An 18,386-nucleotide genomic window follows, 5' to 3' on the forward strand; every position below is an offset into this window, starting at 1 on the left:
ACACTTCCTATAACAAACTCTGGCAATATCTCCTTGTGTTTATTTTTCAAATGGGTTTTTTTCATTTTCCCCCAAACAGTGGAAGCTGTTCATGCTAGGGCTATATTTTTGGCTCAAGTGGCCGGGGTGTGCCTCTCCAAGTATGACTATGCTTACTTACATATGGAAAATCATTCCAGAGGGTGATTATATTCTCTCAGACACAGTTGCAGGGTTGTGTGTACTGAATGGTGAAAACAGGTGGCTCATTTGGGATAGATGAGTAACGATGGTGTGGCAGCACATGCTGCAACTCTGCCTGGAAGGGCACTGGGTGCAGAGAGAGCACATGCATTTCCTGGAACAATGACCTGGTAGCTGAGTGAGGTTTGACAAGGCTTTTGCCAATCTAGGCCTCAGGCTCCTCATCTGTCAAATGAGGATAATGCCAGAAAATGCTTTCAGGACAAGCCATAGCCTCTCTAGAGTGCCTCATGCAGTGCCTGGCACACAGCGGGTGCTCAATACCTGGGTCCAGGCCCTTCTACCTGGTGGCAGGTCACTGTGGGTTTCCTGAACCTTGGATCTGGGCCCAGGTGGGCAGTAAGGACCTCTGTGGCACTGAAAGCAGTTTGTTGCTAACACTATACCAAGGGGTGTCATGTTTGCTCCTTTTGCACGAGCTTCTCTCCCAAATCATAATTTGTCCTCCCCTGCCTGATTCTGATCCCCGTTCCATGTCGCAGAGTGTACGTGAGGCAGCCTTAAGAACCACTGCTCATTCTGAAACTCACGGCCTAGAAGCTGGGAGGCTCTCACACACTTAGAAGCAGCCACAAGCCTCCCCATACTGCCCCCACTCATTCTTCCAAACAGCACCCTCACCCACAGCACATGTTAGTGCTTTTGTTGACCTGCTCTGCTCTCTCCCTCCAACCTGCCCTTACTGTTGACATTAACCATTTCAGAAGAGTGTAGAGTTTGGGCAGGATGTCAACCAGGATGCCCCCCCCCACCTCCCCCCCCACCCCACACATCACTCAGGATGGCCTTTTGCACTGATTATGAAGACTTAGACTTCCAAAGATTTGGTTTCCTATTTCACTCTAAGGGAAAGAGAGTCTCTGGATGGCCAAATTGATCTCGGTCAAAAAGGTGCTAATAACATCTAACATGTATTGATCACTTACTGTGTACCAGGGACTTCACAAGTGTAACCCAAAAATAACTGGAGACCCATTCTCTGCTTGGTTACTGAATTCAAAGAAACAGCAGTACCACATAAAACCATAACTAAGAGCTACGCAAATGTTTACTTGGCTTCTTCAAGAAAATACCAAAGGAGAAACATATTCTCAATGCACAGAAAAGGTCTTTGGAAACCTCTTTAGACATTTCTCATTCTCAAACTCTTCTGTCTGCTAAATGATGGCTTCAGAAAAAGCTCTGCTTTTGCTCTGCTCCCCTCAAGATTTCACGAAGCCCAGCCCCCATGTTCTCCCTCCAGCACCCTCACTCCAGGGTTGCCCTTCTAGTCCATTTTCTCACCTGCCACTCCCCTGGAAAACATGTTCTACCTCCTATTCTGCAAGTTTTTTCTCTTACTTCCCAGGAAGCAGGGCCCTGGGGTCTGGGTGAATAAAATCCTACATCTTGCTACACATGTACCACCTCTTTTTTCTTTTCCTTTTTCTTTTTTTAAACCATTTGTCTAGTTCATGCACCACTTCTTTTAATCCTCAACAGCCATTAAATGGCAGAGCTGGGATCTTAACCCAAGGTCATCAGACTCTGTAGTCAGATGCTTAGCAAGATGGCTGTCACAGAATAAGCACTCAATAATAAGTTTCTCACTCCTTCTCTGGTCATGTCATGTCATGTCTGCTCAAGAACCTTCAAGGGCTGTAGGGATCAGCAAACTATGGCCCTCAGGCCATTTATTTTTATAAATAAAGTTTTATTGGAACACTAAAGAAACTGTATGACCTAAAAATCTAAAATAGTTATTATTTAGCCCTTTATAGAGCTTGCTGACTCCTAGCCTAGAGAATAAGAGAGGACAGAGACTGCCTCTTAATCTCTTTTGGATCTGCTATATAAACAACGTATAGTATAGTATACTATATATTTGTATAGTATACAAAGTATAGTATAACAAAGCAAGTATAAACAAAAGTAAATAAACTTCAGATGAATGAATAAGATGTCCATACCTACATCTTGGAGCCACAGCCCTAAATGCAAAGACAGCCCTAAATATAGTCAGACACCCCAATTTACCTGGTCCCCAAACAGTGCCACCTCATCCTCGTAGGTCACAGACAGCCTTTTCAGAAATGCTGCAGGCATCACAGTCTCCTTGACCATCTGAAGCTATCAGAGAAGCCAGAGATGATGAGTCCACTACTTCTCTATTCTTTTACATCCACACCCTCTTCTGAAAGAAAAATTCCATACCCCTTCTTCTTTGCTGTGCAACATGAGAAGTTTTCTTTTAAATACAACAAACAAAATTATAATGTTGAATATGCTTTTCAAACTATACTCACCTCTTGTGAAAATCATTGATCTTGTCCAACTCGCTCACTTTGCCACTAGGGAAACAGGTGCAGGTGAAGGACTCAAGGTGCTCAAAGGGGTCCAGAGCCAGGCTCTGTTCTCAGATGTTCTTCCTAACCTGCTCCTTGCCACGTGGAGTAGGTGAGTGTGTGGGGTGGGGAGGGATGGGTGGAAGAGGGCTCCTGTCTCTCCCTGTGGCCCCAGGTCAGGCTCATGTGCTGCCGTAACCTCTACCAGGCCCCCAGTGCTCTCACAGCTAAACTATGGAGCTTCCCAAGGGAGAGAGGTGATTTGACCCAGTGTTACCAACAAAGAGAGCCGGCCCAGGTCACTAACAGGTAGCCACAGGTTTGGGACCCCTCAGAGGGGCCAAGGAGCCCTCTGTAAAGTCCGACCTACCACCTTCTTATCTCTGGCTGCCTCTTTTCTCTCAGGCTGCTGGCTCCCCATCCTCAACACCCAGAATGCCTGCTCTTGTCATGCTGCCCATCTGTGTCTCTCGCTCCTTATACCTCCCACCCCCACCCCACCCCCAGTCACGCCTCCTCCAGTCTCTGGCAACGCCCTGTCAGAGGGGCTTGATGAGCACTGGCAAACCAGCAGCTTGTAGGTCCAACACAGCCCACGTATGTGTTTTGTTTGCCTAACATGGTATTTTAAAAACAATTTGAATTAGTTGCTCACATTTAAAAACCAGTAGGAATCATCTAAAATATTGGGTTTCTTGGTCTCTTAAAAAATCTAAGGACTGTCAGTCAGGGGCCTGCATTATTTCCTGGCATGGCATCAATTGAGGAGAGGGAGCAGCTGTTCCATCTGGATGGGGAATGTGCACACCAGTCCCCACCATTGCCTGTTGCCTGCCTAGTCCTTCTGCTGTGCTCCTTTAGATGACCTGTGTGGCCTCTGCAAGGCATTTGAGTTTGCAAATGGTCTGGTCTTGCTCACTTTGATCTGAGCCCCTCTGTGCCTCCCGTCCATCTCACCCAGTAAGACCCACCCTGAGACCATCCCCAGTGCTTACCCCATCCACACCCAGCCTCCTGACCATCCACTAAGCCCCAAAAGTGTCAAGGGAGACAGTGCCTGAGCTGCTGCCCCCACACATCTCTCTGGACCCACAGCCCCCAGGAGGCCCCCACTCTAAGCCCCACAAGTCCCATGGTGGTCACTCAGGAAACATGGTGACCAACCCATCTTTTATTGGGTCTAAACAAGGACTCCTGCATTCTTATACTGAGGCAGGAGTTCTTGGATTTTGTACCGGGGGGCTGTGACGGCTTGGACAATCCTCAATGGGGGGAGGTATTTCTGGGGTGCCATAAAAATGGGATAACAAGGTTTCGTCTCCTTGTCGAGGCTACACAAATCCAGCACCAAACTCTTGGGGTTGTAGATCCCTTTCTTCTTGGGCCGGATTGGAATGAATGATGGACGCTGGCGAGGCTTCAGCAGCAGCCGCATCAGGTCCTTCCGAAAGATATTCCAGCTGTTCTCCTGGAGGAACTTCTGGCACATATCTTCATCACTGAAGGTAAGACACAGATGCTGACATTCCCACACCTGCTCCTCCTGTCCCCCCTGCCCCTCCAGCCTTGCCTCCTGCCATTCTTTCAATTCCTAAACATAGTGTGCTCCATCCCACCTGTGTGCCTCTTCCAGACTCCTCTCTGCCTTCTCTACCTTTCCACACTTTCTTCCCCTAGACCTGCACTGTCCCGTGCAGTGGCCATGAGCCACATGTGGCTACTAAGTATGTGATATGTGGCCAATCTGAATGAGGGATGTGTTGTGAGTGTAAACTACACACCAGATTTCAAAGACTTAGAACAAAAACAAATGTAGAGAATCTCATTAAAAATGTTTATGTTGATTACGTGTTGAAATGGTAATATTTGAGATACACTGAATTCAATAAAATATATCTTAAAAGTTAATTACACTTCTTATAAAGTGGCTACTAAAAATTTAAATTATATAGGTAACCATTTTCCATCAAAGAAATGTAAATCAAAGCCACAATGAGATACCACTTATGCCCACTAGGATGGCTATAATTTAAAAAACAAAACAAACAAACAAACAAACAAAAACCGGATAGGGGTGCCTGGGTGGCCCAGTCAGTTAAGCATCCAACTCTTGATTTTGGCTCTTGTCACGATCTCTCAGTTCATGAGATGGAGCCCCACACTGGTCTCTGCACTGACAGCGTGGAGCCTGCTTGGGATTCTCCCTCTCCCTCTCTCTCAGTCCCTCTCCTGCTCGTGCATGCATGCATACACATGCATATATACTCTATCTCTCTCTCAAAATAAATAAAGTTAAAAAATAGATAAAAATATGTAATAAGGTAGAGATATCAAAACAAGGGTTCTGGTACATTGCTGATGGGAAGGTAAACTGGTGCAGCCACTTTGGATAAGAGTCTGGCAGTTCCTCAAAGGTTAAACAGAGTTAACTTACCCAGCAATTTCATCTGGTGTAAACCCAAGAAAAATGAAAACCTTTGTCCATGTAAAACCTTGCACAAGAACGTTCACAGCAGCATTATTCATCATGGCCAAAAAGTGGAAACAACCCAACATCCATCCACTGAGGAGTGGATAAAGTGTGATAGGTACATGCTATGGAATATTATTTGACAACAAAAAGGAATGACAATAAACAGTATATGCTACAACATGGATGAAACCTGAAAACATAATGGTAAGAAGCTAGTCACAAAAGACCATACATTGAATGATCCCATTTACACAAAATGTCCTGAACAGGCAAATCTATAGAGACAGAAAGTAGATTGGTAGCTGCCTTGGACTGGTCTTGGTGCCCTGGCTCTACTCCATCCCCTTCCTCATAGCATGGAAGGGGGAAAAGAGTTGGGGAAGGGGAGTGGGCTCAGCACTCATTGGTTTATTTCCTTCTGAGACCACAGCAAGGCAAGGGCATGTTCTATTTCTGTTGACTTGCCTACACTGTCACCTAGGAAGCAAGCCTAATAAGTCACTAACAAATTAGAACATTCTTCCAGCTACATTATATTGACCAGAAGAGAGTCAACTTTGATCCATAGACACCAACTCAATAAAAAACCCAGAGGTCAGAATGGGCTACTAGCTAGGCCTGTTGGTCTCAGTGGTGTGCCAAAGTCAGCCCCTCTCAGCTCAGAGTGCTAATGACATGGAACTCTCCTCAAGCCCATGTTCAGTGACACAGGGTTAGGAGCTCAAAATTGGCCATAGTGGGAGTATACACACCACAGAAATCAGTAAACACTTCAAATCAGGCTTACTTCCCACCCACCTCCCAGAGAGTCAGTTGTTAAACATTCACCAGCACAGCACTGGATAGTCTCCACTTAAAAAGTTCCACTAACTCCTGATTTCTTCCATAATAAAAACAACAATATCCAACTCTGACTTAGCACGTCTCACAGGCCAAGCACTTTACTCGCTAACTTGTGTAATCCTCACAACCACCACATTTTAGAAACATGGAAACTGAGGTTCCAAGATGCTACAGGACTCACCAAAACCTATGAGGGGCAAGCATGTGATTATAGATTCTTAGGGGGAGGGGTCTCTTTTTTTGCGGGGGGGGGGGGGGGAGGGACCCAGAGTCCAAATTAAGACAGACAAGATTCCTTGATGCTGATGGGTCATGTTGATTTCTAGTTTAGTTTTTCACAAAACAGGGTAGCTCTCCTAAAAGCCTCAGCTTTGTGCAGGGGATTTAGTTTCATGTGTCCCTGCAGGTGTAAAATTCCAGCCCCTGATGCCCTTAACCCCGAGTCCAGCCCACTCCTGCCAGGCAATCCCACACTAGATCACACTCTGTGCTTTGGCTTTTAGGCTCTACTTCCTTTTGGCCCTTGGAGATTTCCCTTCTGTCTTGGGAACTCAGCTATATACTCATTACATTCCCCACAGCCCTCCCTACGCCTTGCAGGGGGAGATGTGTCAGGTTATCTAGCCTGTGGCATTCACAGGACAGGTATCCCACGGGCACTGACTGTCATCTTCAGGATGCCACGTCCCCTTTCCGGGGCTTCACAGTCCTCAATTACAACATGGAGGATTTGAGCTAGATAATGGATATGTTTTCTGCCTGCTTTAGCAGTCTAGAAACCAGGAGTTCAAACACTGAATGAATAAGCCAGAATTCCGTCTGTCAGCATTGCGGATCACTGCAGCGGAGTGCTGACTGGACAGCACAGATGCTGAGTGCTCAAACATCTGCCACCCTCTTCAAGTCCATGGAAACCTTTTCTGAATTTCAATTCTATAGGCATTAACTGATACCCATCATATGCCAGGCATCACTTGAGGATCTAGTTCTCCTAAAATCCTTTTTTTTTTTTTGAGTAGGTGGCTCTAACTATTGGTTGTACACAGGAGAATTGTGGCATCTTTGAACTGCAAGGGACAACCAGTGCTTCTCAACTTGTTTTTCGCACAAAACTGCCCCAATTTGGGCCATATCTACATATCACCTGTTCTTTAATTTATTAATAACTTTTCTTAAATCTGCCATGTTTCTTTTACTTAAATATTTACTTTGGCCTTATTCTCAGCAACAAGATCTGTCAAACCATGAGTTTAGTGAACTAGTCATGTTGTTTTCTTTTTCTTTTTAAAAAATTTTTGTTTATTTATTTATTTTGAGAGAGACACAGTACAAGTTGGGGAGGGACAGACAGAGAGGGAGACAGAGAATCCCAAGCAGGCTCCATACCATCAGCACGGAGCCCGACATGGAGCTTGAACCCATGAAATTGCGAGGTCATGACCTGAGCCGAAATCAAGAGTTGGACACCCAACCAACTGAGCCACCCAGGTGACCCATCATGTTGTTTTTCTAATTCATATTAGAATAAGTACATAGCTGTGAAAGCTAAAAATGTCAATTAGTATACCAGCTAAAATCGTCTTGTAAATCTTCTGTGCATACGTTCCATACTTGGGAAGAGACACTGGTCTAGTCTCATTTTTTGTTTTGCAGAATGAAGTCTGACTCTGAGGAGAGGAGAAATGACCTATCCAAAGTCATACAGATCCCACATTGAATTCTTTCACATGCTTATTGGACATGGCTGCAGTAACTCTACAGATCTGCTTGCCTTCACACCTCCTTTTTCCTTACCACTAGGAACCACCTGCTTCCACACCTGTCAGCAAAACCATGTCTGACCGCAAGAGAAGAGAAAAGGGGGAGGATGCGAAATTGCATAATCGGTATAATCTCCATTATGAAACTTTGTGCACCTGAATGATAAATGCATATTTGGCACATATCCATGTAGCAAAAAAAAAAAAAAATACATACAGTAAAAGGAAATACACAAAATGCTAACATGGGGTTGTTGGAGGATTGCAAATGGTTCTAGTTTTCACTTTTTAAAACACTCAGCATTTTTCAGTTTTCTGCAGTGAGAATGCTTTATTCATACACTCATTCATTCATTCATTTATTGTATACCTACCCTGTACTGGGTACTGCATAGGTAGATGTCAGACATGAAGGGCAGGGAAAGCCCAGTCCACGCCTTCATGAAGCAATTAATCAAGTGATGGGGAAAGAACTGTACAAACTACCCAGCTCTAAACAGTTATAGTTCAATACAATGGTCAATGGCAGAGCCCTGTAGAGAGTATCAGGAAGGGATATTTACGCCAACCTGGGTTAGTCAGGGAAGCCTTCCAGGAGGAGATGAATCTTAAAGAATGAGCAGGAATTTATCAGAAAAAAAAAAAAGAGTGGCAAGACTAGGGGATGGAATTTCAGGCAGAAGGGGCAGCATTGGCAAAGTCAAATATATACAGGGTCCAGGAGGCAATCTACCTGAGCTGCCAGAGTGGGTTACAGGTGGCCAGAAGTGCTGCAGGGGAGGTGAAGGGTCACATACCCGGCACTGAGTCTGCATTTTATCCATAAGCAGTGAGATGCCACTGAAAGGTTTTAAGGAGTTTAACACGGCCAGATTTGGGTTTCGCAAGAGCACAGTATGCAGAAAGGATCTAGTGGGGAGGAGGTGGAGGGAGGGGGCCCAGTGGTAAGACCAGGAGTCTAAGCTGGGGGCCCCAAAGTGGGGATATAGAGCATGTCACCCAGGGAGGTGAACAAGATCCACTGGGTTGTGTGAAAAAAAGAGTAGGACCTCATTCATATTTACTTTTGTCTTATTTCTTAAAGATCTATTTCGGTATGTCAATAATGTATATATTAGTACAGCAATATATGTATATAACAATAATAATTAATTAATATATGTTATTCATATTCACATATATATTCTAGGGGGTATATACTCAAACACTTTTTAGTAATAACAGTGTGAGATCAAAATAGTTTTGCAGGGCGCCTGGGTGGCTTGGTCGGTTAAGCGTCCGACTTCGGCTCAGGTCATGATCTCACGGTCCGTGAGTTCGAGCCCCGTGTCAGGCTCTGTGCTGACAGCTCAGAGACTGGAGCCTGTTTCAGATTCTGTGTCTCCCTCTCTCTCTGCCTCTCCCCTGTTCATGCTCTGTCTCTCTCTGTCTCAAAAATAAATAAACGTTAAAAAAAATTCAAAATTGTTTTGCAACTACTGGTCCAGTTAATTTTTACATAAAAAAATAAAGGTTTTTTTTCATGTTATATAAGTGTTCACTGTGGAAAATTTGAAAACAAAGGAAAAGTAAAAAATAAATCTTTTTATCAAATCTTTCAAGATAGATATTATTTTTTTTAATTTTAAAAGTAATATATCATCATTACCAAACATTTGGAGAATAAAGAGAAAAACCTCACTTGGAATGCCAGTATCCTGACAACAACTTTTAAAAAATATTTCTTTTCTTCCCTCATTATAAAAGCAATGCATATGCATTGCAAAAACAAATATGAGAAGAATATGTAATGATAACTAGGAAGTACCTTTTAGTCTCACCTTCTAGACAGAATGACTCTTACAAATTTGGCAATATTACAGAGGTTACCATTTTTGCTATTTCCTTCTAGATTTTTCTCTTGTGTTTTACAAAGACATAGCCATAGTATATATACAAGTTTGCACCTTGTCCTTTTCATGTATCATTATATCATCTATTTACTTTCCTGCTACAGAGCCATTAAATTTACAAATAAAAACATGTTTTAAAGTTTATTTATTTTTGAGAGAGCACAAGCGAGGGAGGGGCAGAGAGAGGGGGACTGAGGATCCAAAGTGGGTTCTGGGCTGACAGCAATGAGCCCAATGTAGGGCTTGAACCCACGAATCACAAGATCATGACCTGAGCCGAAGTTAGATGCTCAACTGACTGAGCCACCCAGGCAACCTAAACTTACATTTAAAAAAAAAATTCTAAGCATTTATTTATTTTTGAGAGACAGAGAGAGACAGAGCATGAGCAGGGAAGGGTCAGAAAGACAGGGAAACACAGAATCTGAAGCAGGCTCCAGGCTCCCAGCTGTCAGCACAGAGCCCGACGCAAGGCTCGAATCCACAAACCATGAGATCATGACCTGAGCTGAAGTCTGACACTAAATTGACTGAGTCACTTAGGTGCCCCTAAACTTAACAATTTTTTCAATAAAATGGTTATGCTCTATAAAAGAAATGCACCACAATTTCTAAACTATCCCCAGAGTATGACATGTGTGGTGGTGGTAGTGGTTTTTCTATTATGAATATGGCTGCCATAAACATGTTAGCACAGGTAGCTTTTCACATAATTTAATTATATGAAGATAAATTCACAGGTAGACCTTTACTTCAAAGGGTATGGTCCTGGAAACATAATGCTAAAATTATTATCAAAAGGATTGAGACAATTTAGGGGGTACTAACAACTACCGGTCTCATTTTTCCCTTTTCAGCACTAGATATTAGCACCTTTTTCTTACTTTTACTAAAATAATAGGAAAAAAACTTGTTTATTCAACCTAATGGGATATATGCACATTTCCAGCACTGACCTGGGGTACTTGATCTGGAATCTGTACAACTTCTCTTTTACCTCGCTGTCAATCAGTTCCCAAAATTTTTCTCTCCTTATCCGTATCACCTCGGCTCCCAGGCTCACAAGGACCAGGGGCCGCATGTCACGCTGGTTTTCCGGGAGGAGGATCTGGTGAAGGCCCTGGAGAACAGAAGTCCCAGAAAGCTCAACCTCAGAGACCGTCCACTTCTACCAGCAGATTTTCTAGATGGGAAAAATGAGGCCCCACAAAGCAGACGAATCCATCTGGGGACCATTCTGCAAGTGATAGGGGAAAGTCCAGGGTTCCTTTTGCTACATGACATCAATGTCCGCTGGCTGATCAGGTTAGAAGAGTCTGTAGGTGCTTTGTCAGTGTCCTACCTCCATGCAGTCTTTCTAAGAATCACACTCAGGCAGTCCCTCTTCAGGGCATAGCATTTCACAAGGTTTCCCCAATGTCCAATCTCAACTCTTGTGTCAAGTGAAGGCATTTTCTCTTCCTTGGGACGATGACAGAATTCAAACAGCAAGTCTTCCCCTTCTAAATCTTCCCTTTTGCAGCCACCATAACCTCCCCTGTCTTTTCTGCAGGCCTCCGTGTGTAGTAACTCATATGAAACTCTCACAATCACCCCATGAGGTGGGTCCTATTGTTATCCTCATTTTACAGAGGATGCTGTGAGGTTAAGAAACATGTCCAACATCCCACAGCATGGAGGCAATAAAGCTAGGATTGGAACTCAAGGGGTCTGTCTTCAGAGTCCATGCTTCTAACCACTATACTCTGAGGAAACTGAGGCACAAAGAGGCTAAGTAACTTGCCCAAGGACAGAAAGACGTGGAGGCAGGATTTGAACCCAGTGATCTGTTCAGGGACCTACTGAAGTTAGCATTGTCAGCGAGTACTCTCATCCACCCTCAACCCATCCCACACACACCAGCCAGTTAGGTTTCTTTTCTGCCTACACCTTTCAAATATCTTCCCAGGGCACCCAGGATAAAGTAAAACTCCTCACTGTGACCCCCAAGACCTGGCCTATCTCACCCTTGCCCCGCTCTCCAGCTTGGCCTCATGCCACCCTGCCTTGTTTACTCTGTTCCAGCTATGCTGCCCTCCCTTCTGGTCCCCTTGAGACACCAAACTCCTTCTGGCCTCAGGCTTTGAGCTTACTATTCTCATTCTGGAACATTCTTACCCCAGGCTGTCTACAGCTTGTCCTTTTCACCATTCAGGTCTCAGCTTACACATCACTTCCTCAGAGTGGGCTTCCTTGATCGCTCCATTTAAGAAACCCACCCACCCCCCCCCCAGCCCAACTTTCTATTCCATTCCTAGCAGCAATTTACAACATTTTATGTTTGCTAATTTATCTGTTTATTGTCTGTCCCCAGACTAGATCATGAGCCCCATGAGGGCAGGAAGGATGTCAGTTTGCTTGCCCACACCACCACTTTGGGCCATGGTTAGTGTACGGTAGATGCTTAAGAACTATCTGCTGAATTAATGCTCAAATGGGGTCACAGAACATTTCAGTTAGCAGCTCACCCAGGTGAGTTTCCTCATTTTCTGATGAGGACACACATTCAGAGAGGTAAAGTGATTTGCTCAAGCTGGCTAATTAGAAGCAAAATGAAGATAAGGACCCCCTGCCCTTCACCCCAATCTGGCATATCCTTTCTGCCCAATCTGAGGCCTCAGTCTGTCTGTTCTGTCTGTTCTGGAGAATCTGGCTCCCCTACACCTCTTGGCTCAAAACAGAGCAGGCCCCAACTTCCACTGTTTCCAGGATTGAACCAGCTTTATATTCCTGCTTCCCAGCTTAGACAAACGTGATCTCCTAGGTGAACACACAGGCACAGCTATCACTATTCATTCTCCTACAAATGAAGCCAGGGCCTTGAAAGCAGGGAGAACAGAGTCTTACCGAAGACACATCAGGCATTTTCACCACAAGAGTCATGTAACACATATGTGGGGAGGCTTCTATGTGCTGAGCCCTGTGTTGGGTCTTTACTCGGAGTCCCACCCAAAGCCTTCTAGGACTTCCAAGAGAATCAAAGCCAAGGTCCCTATTACAGCATTGCAGGCCCTTGACAACACAGACCGTGCCCTTCTTGTTCCATCTTACATAGCCTCCACTGCTGTCACCATCTACCCAACCGGGCACCCCCTTTCTGCCCTTTGGTGCCTCCATTAGGCTCAGGGTGCCCAGCATCCCCAGCTGCTCTGCCTGGAGATATGCAAGGCTGCACTCACAGGCCAGGTGCTGGCCTCAGGAGCCCGGTGTTCAGTCCTGAGTGCCTTATTCAGAAACGTGAATGCACCGCAGTGTAGTAAACCACAAGAGGGCTGGAAACCACATCACATGAAAACTGTCTGAAGGGATGGAGGATGTTTTGACTGAATAAGAAAATAATTAATGGGGCATTGGTACTGTGCCTGGCTCCAGAAATGTTGAATGAAAAACAAAATGGCATTCTTTAAATATCTAAGGGGACATCATGTGGCAAGGAAGCTGATTTCTTCTGTTTGTTCTTGGGGTTGCGGGGGGTGGGGAAAGGTTGGGGGAGGAGCTAGTTAAAAACTGCACAAGGCAGAGTTTTGCAGAACAAAAGGAGGAGCTTGGAAATATTCCATCAGCCTTGAGGGAGGGCCATGTTAGGGACTAGGGCTCCCACCCAGCAGTGGCTGGCCTTCCTGCATCCAAAGACTCACAGTCCAGTGGGCAGGAGCATTAAGAGCCTACTACAACATGGGGTGACAAGGGCATGAAGAGGACCCTGGAGATACTGTTAACTGAGGAACAGCAGTAAGGGCATGTCGAGAGAGCAGCTCTCTAGACTATGATGACCACACACAGGATGATGACCACACATGGGGCTTCAGAAGACAGCCCCTCCCCCAGCACATGGAGGCCCATTACTACTCACCAGAAAGCCCTCGTGCCCTCTCTTGGCTGTTCACCTGCTGCCCAGCTCCCACAATGATTAACTCGTGGCCAAACGTGTTTCATCCATATGCTCCCCACTCCCTCAACTATTGGATAGTTATACTTTTAATAGACTTTATTTTTTAGAACAATTTAGACTTAGAAGAATCGAGAAGATAGTACAGAGTTCCCATATACCCTCTACCCAGTTTCCTCTATTATTAATGTCTTACATTAGTAAAATACCTTTGTTATGGTTAATGAACCAATATCGCTGCATTATTATTAACTCAGGTCAAGGAGTTATTTGGATTTCATTTTTTTACCCAATCCTTTTCCTGTTCCAGGATCCTATGCAAGACACATACTCCATTTATTCTCTTCTCCTTAGGCTCCTCTTGGCTGGGGTAGTTTCTCAGACTTATCTGATTTATGATGACCTTGACAGCTATTGAGGAGTACCGGTCAAGTATTTTGTATGATACCCAGCTTTTTGAATTTGTCTGATTAGTTCCCATTATTAGATGGGGATTGTGGCTTGTTGGGAAGAGGACCATGGACATAAAGTGCCATCCTCATCACATCACATTCCCGTTTCATCATATTAAGGGACATACTATCAACACAATTTAACTGTGGAGGTTGGCTAAGGTTGTGTTTCTCAGGTTCCTCCACTGTAAAGTTACTCTTCCCCCTCTCCCTTTCCATACTGTACTCCTTAGAAGGAAGTCACTATGTGCAGCCCACACCCAAGGAACGGGGAGTTATGCATCCTCTGCTTTACAGCCAAGTATCTATGTAAATCATTTGGAATTCTTCTGAATGGGAGATTGGGTAAAAAAAGGAAATCCAAATAACTCCTTGACCTGAGTTAATAATAATAATGCAGCGATATTGGTTCATTAACTATAACAAAGATATTTTACTAGTGTAAGACATTAATAATAGAGGAAACTGGGTAGAGGGCATATGGGAACTCTGTATTATCTTCTCAATTCTTCTAAGCCTAAAGTTTAAGTCTAAGTCTTTATTAATTTATTCATTATACCAGTATGTACTCAGGGATATTTACTGTATACTTTGGGTTATAACCCAATACTATTTTATTTTGTTGCTCAAATCATTCCAGCTTTGACCACTGGGAGCTCTTTCAGTTGATACCTGTGTCCCTTTGATAGGCCTGCCACAATCAATGTAGTGTTTTTGCCCAATACTTCCTTACTCCCTGGCACTACAAAATGCTCCAGGCCCATCTAGTCTATTTCCTGCCCTAGTCCTAGAATCAATCATTTTCCAAGAAGCCTTGTTCCTCTTTTTTATTTATCTATTTATTTACTTATAATTTTTTTTAAGAGAGAGAGGGGGTTGGGTGGGGTGGGGTGTTGGGGGGGGGAGGGAGACACAGAATCCAAAGCAGGCTCTGCACTATTGCCCTATGCTGGGCTCAAATCCTCAAACCATGAGATCATGACCTGAGCCGAAGTCAGATGCTTAACTGACTGAGTCACCCAGGTGCCCCAAAACTTTGTTCTTCTTATTAAAGAATGGTATTAGAAACCAAGATCAGGGTGCTAGGAGTGCTCACTGCTACTGGAGTGTCATTTCTTTTAGGCCCTGTCAGCTGACAGACCAAAAGATACATATTGATACACATATCTATAAATATTTCCACGTGGAACCACCTGTATTTATATTAAGCTACATAGGGGTTCATACTAATGTCTTCAACTAATCCATTACCACATGGATCATTCTAGCCTCCTCCTTGTTTATCTGTAAATTTCTACTCCAGTGGTGAGAAATCTGGCTGCCATGATCTGCCATTCACTTACTGAATTGATCCATTTCAGTACACAGTATCAGAACTGTTAAGCATCCACCCATGGGTAATAACTTTATCAACTAGAGTACAGTGCTCATGTGCAATTTCTTCAGCTTTCCATCTCACAGAACCCAGTCACCTCCAACGTTACATAGGTCAGCACCTTTTTCTCCCACCCTCTTCCTGAGGTTTTTTCACATGTTTGTAATACCATTAGATTCTCTGGTCATAGTCTGCATTCCTTCATGGGATCCTCTGCCTCCTAAATAACTTTTTTGTTGTTGTTTTCACAAACTGTATACATTAAGGTTCACTCTCTGTGCTGTAAATTTCTATGGATCTTGTCAAATGGTTAAGGTTTTGTACCCAGCATTATGGTTTCATAAAGAATAATTTTACTGTCCTAACAATCCTCTGTGCTTTACCTATTCATCCCTCTCCCTGAACTCCAAACCTCTGGCAACCACTGATCACTATCTCTATAGTTATCCCTTTTCCAGCATGTCATACAATTGGAATATAGAATACTTAATCTTTTCATACAGGCTTCTTTCACTTAAAATAGCCATTTAGATTTCCTCCATGTCTTTTCATAGCTTGATAGTTCATTTATTTTTATCTATGAACAATATTTCATTGTATGGACCTACCAGTTTGCTTATATTAACTTGTATATTAACATAGAAATTTTATAATGAGTTTGTCAATGTCCACAAAATAACTTGCTGTGGTTTTGACCTGGATTGTATTGAATCTATACATCAAGTTGGGAAGAACATGTTAACAATAGAATCTTCCAATCCATGAACATAGAATATTCCTCCATTTATTTAAATCTTCTTTGAATTTTTTCATTATAATCAATAAAGGGTTTTTTTTTTTGCATATGGACCCTGAACATATTTTGTTAGATTTATACCTAAGTATTTCATTTTTGGTGTTACTATAAATGGTATTGTGTTTTTAATTTCAAATTTCAATGTTCATTGACTTATACCTTGTGATCTTGCTATAATCATTTATTCACTTCAGGAGGATTTTTTTCATTTTGTTTTTTGATTCTTTGGAATTGTCTACATAGACAATCAAACACCTGCAAACAAAGACAGTTTTATTTCTTCCTCCCCAAATATGTTTGATTTCCTTTTCTTGTCTTAATGCTCTAGCTAGAACTTCCAGTACAATGTTGAACAGGAGTGGTAAGAGAGTACTACTTGCCTTGTTCCTGGATTATTTTAAAACAAGTCACAGATGTCATATCATTTTATCTGTAAGTATTTTGGTACATATCTCCTAAAAACAAGGAGTCTTAAAAAAACATAACCATAATACCATTATCATATCTAAAAAAGTCAAAAATACTCCTTAACATCACCAAATATAGAGTGGAATGTTTTTAAACCTTTACTGCTATTACTTAACACTCCAGCCCACACGAATGAGGCTCTCTGCACACTTACCACAGTTTCTCCTTCCTCTACAGTGTGGATCTTGATGTAGGCGCCCACTGCAGCCTCCTCAGGGAGTTCACCATACTCAGTATTGATCATGGGACATTCAAGGGAATGTGGATGCCTAGATCTGAAATTTGACAACTTGTTAAAGAGGATTCATTTGTAACACAGCCACTTCATGAGGTCCTGGACAGTGAGCTCCCACTCTGCTGCATTTTAAGAACCTCCCCTTCCTGGAGAATTCACACCACCTCAGAAAGTGAGAAAACTCAAAATCAAGCCCTGGAAGAGTTTATGTCAAGAACCGGAGAAGCTGAATAGTGGGGAGACTTAGATGAAGAAATAGAACCCCTTTAAACACTTGAAAGCTGTTATGTGGAAGGGGCTGCTGATCTTATACAGCTGAGCCAGACCTGATGGGTGAGAATTACAGGCTGGCTGACGTGTGCTCAACATGAGGAAGAAATTTCTAAGTCAGAGGTGTCCAATATAGAATAGACTGCTTTGACACAGGGTAAGCTCTATGTCCCTGGGGACACAGCACAGGTTGGGGCTGTCCTTCTTGGCAGAAAAGCAAAGAAGAGATGGCTTTGTTTGTTTGTTTATTTAACAGGTTTCCTTGGGAAGCCTGTAGATACTGTATTTTGTTCATGCTGGAATTAATTTTACACAGCCAATCCTGTTGTGCTTTCTTTGGTCTTGGGCAAGGTAGAAGGAAGAGACAGGCTATGCTACCTGGATTAGAGGCAGGGAAAAATAATTATTTATCGGCTGACAATATAGCCGATATAGTCACCCAACTCATAAACTCACCCAACACATAAACAAGGCAGCCTACAGTTCTCACCCCCCAGGATGCATACATGAGTAGCACATGCCCAGCATGGCCTTTATTTTTCACTTCTGGGTCCAACCTGTCTGTTCTCCCTTACTGATTTACAGCAGAGGAACTGGGTCGTTCAATCCCTACTTTCCGAAGAATTAGGATTGGGACTGCCTCAGAAAGAATATCATCAGAAGGAATAACAACTCAGAAGTCATGGGATGCTCCTTATGGAGACAGATGGGCTGGAAATGCTAATAGGCAAAGAACTTGAGTGAAGTGGTACTTGGGACAACATGGAGGTTGTGATGTTCCTATTAGTATAATTGTGATAGTTTAATTTTATATTTAATGAAGGAGAAGAGGTATGATATTGCTCTGGGTCCAGCACTGAGCTGCTTCTAGGCAGGTACCACTGAGTGTCCTTTCCTGTTCCTCAGCCTCTCTGGGTTAAGGCATAAGTGCAGCTCTCATCGTGCATCCTCATTCCAGCCATGATAGTTGTACCAAAAAACAAGGCTGAGCACTAATAAGCTGCTCAGGTTTGAATCCTGGCTCTGCCACTTCCTACCTGTATGACCTCAAACCAAGTAGCTTAATCTCTCCCTGTAGCTTGGTTTTCTCACCTGACAAATGAGATGGATAACAGCACTTAATTCATAGAACTATTGTCAGGATTAAATTAGATAATCCAGTACCAGGCACAGAGTATTCCACAAGTGTCAGCTATAATTACCATTATCTCATTTAATTGCTGGCTTACAACAATGCCAAGACTTGAATCCTATTATCTACAGAAAAGGAAACTATGGCTTAGAGAGGTCAAGTCCCTTGCCCAAGTACACAGAGATAAAATAAGTG

General features: G+C 43.3%; 1 protein-coding gene across 9 annotated transcripts in view; it reads right to left on the reverse strand.

The window, feature by feature from the left end:
• Nucleotides 1–1,031: 1,031 nt before the first annotated feature.
• Nucleotides 1,032–18,386, reverse strand: part of CNBD2 (cyclic nucleotide binding domain containing 2) — a 68,233-nt gene continuing 50,878 nt past the window's right edge. For 8 of the 9 annotated variants that reach the window (XM_047853473.1, XM_047853472.1, XM_047853474.1 and 5 more), the window contains 3 exons: nt 16,709–16,829; nt 10,492–10,655; nt 1,032–4,066 (listed from right to left, as the gene is read on the reverse strand). In XM_047853473.1, the coding sequence (XP_047709429.1) occupies nt 3,748–4,066; nt 10,492–10,655; nt 16,709–16,829 (604 nt within the window). In that variant the 3' untranslated portion in view covers nt 1,032–3,747. The remainder of the gene's footprint in view (nt 4,067–10,491; nt 10,656–16,708; nt 16,830–18,386) is intronic. The other variant, XM_047853476.1, reaches the window with a different exon arrangement.

The sequence above is a fragment of the Prionailurus viverrinus genome, chromosome A3, assembly GCF_022837055.1.
Source record: "Prionailurus viverrinus isolate Anna chromosome A3, UM_Priviv_1.0, whole genome shotgun sequence".
In the NCBI taxonomy this organism is placed as follows: domain Eukaryota; kingdom Metazoa; phylum Chordata; class Mammalia; order Carnivora; family Felidae; genus Prionailurus; species Prionailurus viverrinus.